Consider the following 10,507-nt stretch of genomic DNA (forward strand, 5'->3'; position numbering starts at 1 on the left):
GAGGTCGAAGGAATTGTCCGTAGAGCTCCGAGCGGGATTGTGTTGAGGCAAAGCTCGGGGGAAGGGTATAAAAACATTTCTGCAGCATTGAACCCAGTGAACCCAAGAACCCAGTGGCCTCCTTCATTCTTAAATGGAAGAAGTTTGGAACCACCAAGACTCTTCCTAGAGCTAGCCACCGGGCCAAACTGAGCAATCGGAGAGAAGGGCCTTGGTCAGGGAGGTGACCAAGAACCTGATAGTTACTCTGACAGAGGTCCAGAGTTCCTCTGTGGAGATGGGCGAACCTAACAAAAGGACAACCATCTCTGCAGCACTCCACCAATAAGGCTTTTATGGTAGAATGGCCAGACGGAAGCCACTCCTCAGTCAAAGGCACATGATAGCCCACTTGGAGTTTGCCAAAAGGTACCTAAAGGACTCTCAGACCATGAGAAACAACATTCTCTGGTCTGATGAAACCAAGATTGAACTGTTTGGCCTGAATGCCAAGCATCACGTCTGCAGGAAACCTGGCATCATCATTTACGGTTAAGCATGGTGGTGGCAGCATCATGTTGTGGGGATGTTTTTCAACAGTAGGAACTTGGAGACTAGTCAGGATCGAGGGAAAGATGAACGGAGCAAAGTACGAGATCCTTGATGAAACCATGCTCCAGAGTGCTCAGGACCTCAGACTTGACTTGGGCGAAGGTTCACCATCCAACAGGACAATGACCCTAAGCACACAGCCAAGACAACGCAGGAGTGGCTTCAAGACAAGTCTCTGAATGTCCTTGAGTGGCCCGGCCAGAGGCCGGACTTGAACCCGATTTAACATCTCTGGAGAGATCTGAAAATAGCTGTGCTGCAACGCTCCCCATCCAACCTGACAGAGCTTGAGAGGATCTGCATAGAAGAATGTGAGAAACTCCCCAAATACAGGTGTGCCAAGCTTGTAGCGTCATACCCAATAAGACTCGAGATTGTAATTGCTGCCAAAGGTACTTCAACAAAGTACTGAGTAAAGGGTCAGAATTCTTATGTAAATGTGATATTTCCGTTTTTTATTTTGAATACATTTGCAAAAATTACAAAAATATGTTTTTTTAGAATAAGGCTGTAACATAACAAAATGTGGAAAAAGTCAAGAGGCCTGAATACTTTCCGAATGCAATGTATGTATGAGGAAACAGGCAATACATACGACATCAAACAAATTGAATATGCAATTGAACCAGGGTTGGGGTCTATTCAGAAAGTAAACACAATTAGAATTTCTAAAATGTTCTAATTGAAAAGCATTGAAGAGAATTGGAATTTCAGTATACTTCCTGAATTGACTGTAATTTAAATGGAATTGACCCCAACCCTGATATGAACATAATACAGTATATGAGCATATGTCACGATCGTCGTCATAATTGGACCAAGGCGCAGAGTGAGTAGCGTTCCATGTCTTTATTATAATGTGAAACTTAGCAAAATACAAAAACAATAAATGAAGAAATGAAACGTGAAGACAGTGAAGTGCAAATAGGCACCTACTACTTAAATATGATCCCCAATTAGAGACAACGATACCAGCTGCCTCTAATTGGGAATTATACAAATCACCAACATAGAAATAATAGCCTAGAACCCCACATAGAAATAATAAACTAGAATACCCCCCAGTCACACCCTGACCTACTTCACCATAGAGAAACAATGGCTCTCTATGGTCAGGGCGTGACAGCATAATTGTGGGCAAAACATGTTTACTTTATAAAATAGACTATGTTTTTGCAAAACTGCAATGAGACAGAGATTTTTCCTGACTGTGTCAAATCAAATCAAACTTTATTTGTCACATGCTCTGAATACAACAGGTGTAGACCTCACCGTGAAATGCTTACTTACAAGCCCTTAACCAACAATGGAGTTCAAAAAGAGTTAAGAAAATATTTACCAAATAAACAAAGTAAAAAATAATAAAAAGTAACACAATAAAACAACAATAACGAGGCTATATACAGTGTTGTAAAGTACTTAAACTCACATGCTTTTTTTTGTAAATTATGTCTGAATGTTGGAGTGTGCCCCTGGCTATCCGTAAATTAAAAAAATAAGAAAATGGTGCCGTCTGGTTTGCTTGATATAAGGAATTTGAAATGATTTATACTTTTACTTTTGATACTTAAGTACATTTTAGCGATTATATTTACTTTTGTTACTTAAGTATATTTAAAACAAAATACTTTCAGACTTTTACTAAAGTAGTAGTTTACTGGGTGACTCACTTTTACGTGAGTCATTTTCTATTAAGGTATTTTTACTTTTACTCAAGTATGACAATTGGGTACTTTTTCCTACACTGGCTATATACAGGGGGTACCGTTACCGAGTCAATGTACAGGTTAGTCAAGGTAATTTGTTCATGTAGGTAGGGGTGAAGTGACTATGCATAAATAATAAACAGCGAGTAGCAGCAGTGTAAAAACAAATGGGGGGGTCGATTGTAAATAGTACGGTTGCCATTTGATTAATTGTTCAGCAGTCTTATGACTTGTTCAGCAGTCTTATTGCAATTGGAAACCCAAATTGGTCTACATGGACAAGTTCTGGCCTGGTTTAGATCTTATCTGTCGGAAAGATATCAGTTTGTCTCTGTGAATGGTTTGTCCTCTGACAAATCAATTGTAAATTTCGGTGTTCCTCAAGGTTCCGTTTTAGGACCACTATTGTTTTCACTATATATTTTACCTCTTGGGGATGTCATTCGAAAACATAATGTTAAATTTCACTGCTATGCGGACGACACACAGCTGTACATTTCAATGAAACATGGTGAAGCCCCAAAATTGCCCTCGCTAGAAGCCTGTGTTTCAGACATAAGGAAGTGGATGGCTGCAAACTTTCTACTTTTAAACTCGGACAAAACAGAGATGCTTGTTCTAGGTCCCAAGAAACAAAGAGATCTTCTGTTCAATCTGACAATTATTCTGGATGGTTGTACAGTCGTCTCAAATAAAACTGTGAAGGACCTCGGTGTTACTCTGGACCCTGATCTCTCTTTTGAAGAACATATCAAGACTGTTTCAAGGACAGCTTTTTTCCATCTACGTAACATTGCAAAAATCAGAAACTTTCTGTCCAAAAATGACGCAGAAAAATAAATCCATGCTTTTGTTACTTCTAGGCTGGACTACTGCAATGCTCTACTTTCCGGCTACCCGGATAAAGCACTAAACAAACTTCAGTTAGTGCTAAATACGGCTGCTAGAATCCTGACTAGAACCAAAACATTTGATCATATTACTCCAGTGCTAGCCTCCCTACACTGGCTTCCTGTTAAGGCAAGGGCTGATTTCAAGGTTTTACTGCTAACCTACAAAGCATTACATGGGCTTGCTCCTACCTATCGTTCCGATTTGGTCCTGCCGTACATACCTACACGTACGTTACGGTCACAAGACGCAGGCCTCCTAATTGTCCCTAGAATTTCTAAGCAAACGGCTGGAGGTAGGGCTTTCTCCTATAGAGCTCCATTTTTATGGAATGGTCTGCCTACCCATGTGAGAGACGCAGACTCAGTCTCAACCTTTAAGTCTTTACTGAAGACTTATCTCTTCAGTAGGTCCTATGATTAAGTGTAGTCTGGCCCAGGAGTGTGAAGGTGAACGGAAAGGCTGGAGCAACGAACCGCCCTTGCTGTCTCTGCCTTGCCGGTTCCCCTCTTTCCACTGGGATTCTCTGCCTCTAACCCTATTACAGGGGCTGAGTCACTGACTTACTGGTGTTCTTCCATGCTGTCCATGGGAGGGGTGCGTCACTTGAGTGGGTTGAGTCACTGACGTGGTCTTCCTGTCTGGGTTGGCGCCCCCCCCCCTTGGGTTGTGCCATGGCGGAGATTTTTGTGGGCTATACTCGGCCTTGTCTTTGGACGGTAAGTTGGTGGTTGTAGACATCCCTCTAGTGGTGTGGGGGCTGTGCTTTGGCAAAGTGGGTGGGGTTATATCCTGCCTGTTTGGCCCTGTCCGGGGGTATCATCGGATGGGGCCACAGTGTCTTCTGATCCCTCCTGTCTCAGCCTCCAGTATTTATGCTGCAGTAGTTTATGTGTCGGGGGGCTAGGGTCTGTTACATCTGGAGTATTTCTCTTGTCTTATCCGGTGTCCTGTGTGAATTTAAATATGCTCTCTCTAATTCTCTCTTTCTCTCGGAGGACCTGAGCCCTAGGACCATGCCTCAGGACTACCTGGCATGATGACTCCTTGCTGTCCCCAGTCCACCTGGCCATGCTGCTGCTCCAGTTTCAACTGTTCTGCCTGCGGCTACGGAACCCTGACCTGTTCACCGGACGTGCTTGTTGCACCCTCGACAACTACTATGATTATTATTATTTGACCATGCTGGTCATTTATGAACATTTTAACATCTTGGCCATGTTCTGTTATAATATCCACCCGGCACAGCCAAGAGAGGACTGGCCACCCCTCATAGCCTGGTTCCTCTCTAGGTTTCTTCCTAGGTTTTTGGCCTTTCTTGGGAGTTTTTCCTAGGGAGTTTTTCCTAGCCACCGTGCTTCTTTCACATGCATTGCTTGCTGTTTGGGGTTTTAGGCTGGGTTTCTGTACAGCACTTTGAGATTTCAGCTGATATACGAAGGGCTATATAAATAAATTTGATTTGATTCTTATGGCTTGGCATTAGATGCTGTTTCGGAGCCTTTTGGTCCTAGACTTGGCACTCCGGTACGGCTTGCCGTGCGGTAGCAGAGAGAACAGTCTATTACTTGGGTGACTGGAGTCCTTGACAATTTTTGGGGCTTTCCTCTGACACCGCCTAGTATATATGTGCTGGATGGCAGGAAACTTGGCCCCAGTGATGTACTGGGCCATACGCACTACCCTCTTACTACCCTTATGGTCAGACGTAGAGCAGTTGCCATACCAGGTGGTGATGCACCCGGTCAGGATGCTCTCGATGGTGCAGCGGTTTAACTTTTTGAGGATCTGGGGACCCATGCCAAATCTTTTCAGCCTCCTGAGGGGGAAAAGGTGTTGTCGTGCCCTCTTCAGGACTGTCTTGGTGTGTTTGGCTCATGATAGTTAATTGATGATGTGGACACCAAGGAACTTGAAACTCTCGACCCGCTCCAATACAGCCCCGTCGATGTTAATGGGGGCCTGTTCGGCCCGTCTTTTCCTGTAGTCCACGATCAGCTCCTTTGTCTTGCTCTCATTGAGGGAGAGGTTGTTGTCCTGGCACCATACTGCCAGGTCTCTGACCTCCTCCCTGACCTGTCTCATCATTGTCGGTAATCAGGCCTACCACTGTTGTGTCAACAGCAAACTTAATGATGGTGCTGGAGTCATGTTTGGCCACGCAGTCGTGGGTGAACAGGGAGTACAGAAGGGGACTAAGCATGCACCCCTGAGGGGCTCCAGTGTTGAGGATCAGCGTGGCAGACATGTTGTTGACTACCCTTACCACCTGGGGGTGGCCCGTCAGGAAGTCCAGGATCCAGTTGCAGAGGGAGGTATTTAGTCCCAGAGTCCTTAGCTTAGTGATGAGCTTTGTGGACGCTATGGTGTTGAACGCTGAGCTAAAGTCATTGAACAGCATTCTCACATAGGTGTTCCTTTTGTCCAGGTGGGAAAGGGCAGTGTGGAGTGCGATTGAGATTGCGTCATCTGTGGATCTGATGGGGCGGTATGCAAATTGGAGTGGGTATCGGGTATCCGGGATGATGCTGTTCATGTGAGCCATGACCATCCTTTCAAAGCACTTCATGGCTACTGACGTGAGTGCTACGGGGTGGTAATCATTTATGCAGGTTACCTTCGCTTCCATTTTTCCTCCTCCACCAAACTTTACAGTTGTCACAATGCATTCGGGCAGGGAGGAGGTCAGAGACCTGGCAGTTCTCCTGGCATCCGCCTCCACCATGTGGCCTAACCAAGGAAAACTCCTGGCTCTAGCAATGAGCGACCTGTACATTGTCATCTAAATTTTACTTATTTAGCAGATGCTCTTATCCAGAGCGATTTACAGAAGCAATTTGGCTTAAGTGCCTTGCTCAAGGGCACATTGACAGATTTTTCACCTCGTCGGCTCGGGGATTCAAAGCAGCGACCTTTCAGCTACTAGCCCAATACTTTAACCGCTAGGCTACCTGTCGCTCAGACGTCATGGCAGGAGTCATATCTGGCCGTGGGATCATCATCATTCCCATTGACATCCTGACGGGCAAAGGGGTCCTAAGATACACAGACATAAAAAAAAGTTAGTGGCCAATTGGCCTTTTTTCCTCCATTCAAGTCTGGTGCTTTTTCTTCTATCACACCAGTCATAACCTTGTTACTCACAAATCAACCAGGCGGTGTCTGCAGACAAAGTAGACCAGACATTTAGCTTGCGTTTTAATACTCTGCATTGACCTTTAAAATCTCCCGGCCAAGAGCTTTGACTGCATATTGTCTACGCTCTGGACTTTTACATTCGGGACATTTGCCAAACCCCTTCAAATTAGTGGATTCAGCTATTTCAGCCACACCCGCTGACAGGTGTATAAAATTGAGCACACTGCCATGCAATCTCCATAGACAAACATTGGCAGTAGAACGGCCTTACTGAAGAGCTCAGTGACTTTCAACGTGGAACCATCATAGGATGCCACCTTTCCAACAAGTCAGTTTGTCAAATGTCTGCCCTGCTAGAGGTGCCCCGGTCAACTTTAAGTGCTGTTATTGAAGTGGAAATTTCTGGGAGCAACAATGGCTCACACAATCCCACAGAACGGGCCAGCCGAGTGCTGATGCCCGTAGTGCTCAAAAAACATCTGTCCTCGGTTGCAACACTCACTACCGAGTTCCAAACTGCCTCTGGAAGCAACGTCAGCACAATAACTGTGTTTCGGGAGCTTCATGAAATGGGTTTCCATGGCCAAGCAGCCACACACAAGCCTAAGATTACCATTTGCAATGCCAAGAGTCGGCTGGAGTGGTGTAAAGTTTGCAGCCATCGGACTCAGCAGTGGAAATGCGTTCTCTGGAGTACTAAATCACGCTTCACCATCTGGGTTTGAATCTGGGTTTGGTGGATGCCAGAACACTACCTGCCCGAATGCATTGTGCCAACTGTAAAGTTTGGTGGAAGAGAATAATGGTCTGGGGCTGTTTTTCATGGTTCGGGCTAAGCCCCTTAGTTCCAGTGAAGGGAAATCTTAACGCTACATCATACATTGACATTCTAGACAATTCTGTGCTTCCATCTTTGTGGCAACAGTTTTGGGAAGGCCCTTTTCTGTTTCAGCATGACAATGCCCCTGTGCACAAAACGAGGTCCATACAGAAATGGTTTGTCGAGATCGGTGTGGAAGAACTTGACTAGCCTGCACAGAGCCCTGACCTCAACCCCATCGAACACCTTTTTGGATGAATTGGAACGCTGACTGCGAGCCAGGCCTAATCGCCCAACATTAGTTTCCGTCCTCACTAATGCTCTTGTGGCTGAATGGAATCAAGTCCCGCAGCAATATCATGTTTACTTGTTTATTTGGATCATTATCTATCACTTTAGTAATAGTTATAACTGCAAGGGGTCCTCACAAAACACAAAACAATGGGGCATATGTGGGTAATGCACACAAACCTGCAGCATGTTTGTAAACCAAAGGCCAAGTTTCAAGTGTTAATGTCACATGCACAAGTACAGTGAAATGCCTTTCTTGCAAGCTCTAACCCCGACAATGCAGTATTCAATAATACCTTTCAAATGACTTTAACATGTATCCTTCCTTTCTTCCTTGAGGTAATCACTGATCTGTTTCACTTTACATTGCTCTCATCAATCATGTCATGTCAGATTAGTGATTACCTCAAGGTAAGAACAAAAGATCCATTTTAAAAGTGTTGCAACGAGGCCATTATGTCTGCAGTGTAGTTTGTGTGCCCTCGTCTGAGCTCAGTGGAGGGATAGTATAATACAATGCACCACAGTGTGCTCTACTGGGGGTCATTGAAGACCAGTGTCTGGGTCCGGCTCTGGCTCTGATTCTGGTTCTGATTCTGGGTCTAGTTCTGGGTCTGGTTAGGTTGGGTGGGGCCTGGGTGAGTGTGTTTAGTCCTGACATCGACTGAGTAGATGTGACTGGCTCTGGAGTTCCTTTTGGTCCTCTGATGGACCACCTGCTGCTGCATCCACTCCACCTCCAGTGACATGGAGGTTACAGGACCACTACTGTAAGCTACTTAGTATGGAATGCACACTTTTGTTTTGCATGTTTGCTGATTCTGCTGAATCCCTTACAGGTGAAAGGTCAAATGATATTCATATATATGTATTTATGTAAATCTAGTGTGTCTAATGTGTGTGTGCCTGCGTGTGTGCAGGACGTCATGCAGCTGATAAATTATGTAGGAGGGTGCCAATAACACCTCCAGTGGACTCTAGTTACAGTACCTTGGTATCCTTGGTGATGTGGCCGGTAACGTCTTTGTTGGACACCGTCGACCGCTGTGGCGAAAACTATAAAAGTTGTTCAGTGATCCAATCTGAGGAAAGTAGGAAATACATAAACACACAAATACACAATCATGATTATGAATCCTAATGAGGTCCGCTGCTTTTTCAACTGTGGCCCCATGTCTAAATGGCTGATAAATAATGAAGCTGACATTGACATCAGTCATTGAAAATGTTCCTTTATACCCCTGCTAAACATTCAGGCCATGGCAACCTGAGCCCTAGGTACTGAGTCATGGGCTGAGCTACACCGTGGGAACACTCCTTTCTGACACCCAGGTTTATCATAATGCCACCATTACGTACTGTATGTTAGCCTGGACCTAAACAAAACGGAACTTAGTTTAGTACACACAAAACAGATCATGTTTTTTTCAGGACCCGAATAGAGGGAAGGACAAAACAGTAAGAGTAGTGCTTTGGCTAATCCATCTAGGACCGTACTGCTGTTGTCATCCATAAATGGAAATTATGACTCCCTGGTCCCATTCAAACTGTCGAAGAACATCTGAAGTTGTGAGATTACTGAAATAAATCTTTCGAACCAAATGCTGGGTTGTTTGGATGACCCAACTGCTAGGTTGCAGGCATTGGGTCATTTAGTTGGGTTGTTATCTTTATAAGAGCATGGTTGGGTTGTTGGTGATGGGTTATTGAGATATGACCCAGCGGTTCAGATCAGAAGACTCAAGGTGTGGCTTAATAGAGGCGTGGCTTTCAGATAGTTATTTTTGGCCACAAGTGAGAGTAAATGTAATTTCTGTTAATCTGTTCTGCTGTATTGTTATTACAATGTTAAGGTTGAACACTGACACTTTTGTAGCTTTAATGAGACTTACACAAGTGCATGAATTCCTCAACAGCCTATACATATCCCAGTGTAATGTGCAAAAATATTCAAGGAACATTTACATTTGCAGAGTACAAACTTGATGAACAGGAATTACATTTATTCTCACAGGTGGCCACAAATAACTATCTGAAAGCCATGTCCCTAGTAGGCCATGCCTCCTGAACATAACCTATGGATTATATTAAAAAAAGACCCAGCTGCTAGGTCAACCCAATGCATGAAAGTAATATTTATTTTTTTACTGATGGTTAAATTAGCCCGTGTTTGGGTATTCCAAACATGTGTAATCCATGTGTAATACATATTGTGTAATCCATATTTCTCCGCTATGCTGTCTGCAGAGGCAGGTCCCCCATTTATCCTGACCTTCCAGTCATTTGTGTAAATTAGCATTTGACACAGTGGCACAAGACTCCCCATTCAAAAAAGCATGAAAATCCCACTATTCTGGAAGAAAAAGGTAAATTCCATGTATTTTTTCTCAGATGTTTTTACAAAACCTTTCCCTCTAATTCTTTTCAACGTCTGAAGCGCCTTCACATACCAAGGCAGTTGTAATTTACTAAGGTAGGCCTACTGTATGAAAAAGGAAGAATACTAGCCTATCGGTGAATGACCGCGTTCAAAACATATCCTGCAGAAATATACTTTCTCTGTTGAATCTACCATTGAATGGCAGACTTCATTTAGAAAGCAGACTAGCCTAGATATCAGATTGCCATCTTCAATGGCCCCGCACAATCTTCTTTCAGTCACTCACAGGTGATAAAATCAGCTAGGCCTATTGGTCAAATTGCATATTTCACTATACTGTGAGTGTACAAAACATTAGGAACACCTGTTCTTTCCACGACATAGACTGACCAGGTGAATCCAGGTGAAAGCTATGATGCATTACTGATGTCACTTGTTTAATTCACTTCAATCAGTGTAGATGAAGGGGAAGAGACAGGTAAAAGAAGGATTTTTAAGCCTTGAGACAGTTGAGACATGGATTGTGTATCTGTTCCATTCAGAGGGTGAACGGGTTTTTAACACTCAACAGTTTCCCATGTGTGGACCATCAAGAATGGTCCACCACCCAAAGAACATCCAGCCAACTTGACACGAGTGTGGGAAGCTTTGGAGTCAACATGGGCCCAAATCCCTGTGGAATGCTTTTAA

General features: G+C 44.1%; 1 protein-coding gene across 1 annotated transcript in view; it reads right to left on the bottom strand.

Annotated features, from left to right (window-relative positions):
* Positions 1–9,339, bottom strand: part of LOC115148338 (proprotein convertase subtilisin/kexin type 6-like) — a 29,314-nt gene extending 19,975 nt beyond the window's left edge. Inside the window, exons 1-2 of the mRNA XM_029690259.1 lie at positions 9,330–9,339; positions 8,428–8,493 (exon numbers count right to left, since the gene is read on the bottom strand). Coding sequence (XP_029546119.1) covers positions 8,428–8,493; positions 9,330–9,339 — 76 coding nt within the window. The remainder of the gene's footprint in view (positions 1–8,427; positions 8,494–9,329) is intronic.
* Positions 9,340–10,507: the final 1,168 nt, after the last annotated feature.

This window comes from Salmo trutta, chromosome 15, assembly GCF_901001165.1.
Source record: "Salmo trutta chromosome 15, fSalTru1.1, whole genome shotgun sequence".
Classification (NCBI taxonomy): Eukaryota; Metazoa; Chordata; class Actinopteri; order Salmoniformes; family Salmonidae; genus Salmo; species Salmo trutta.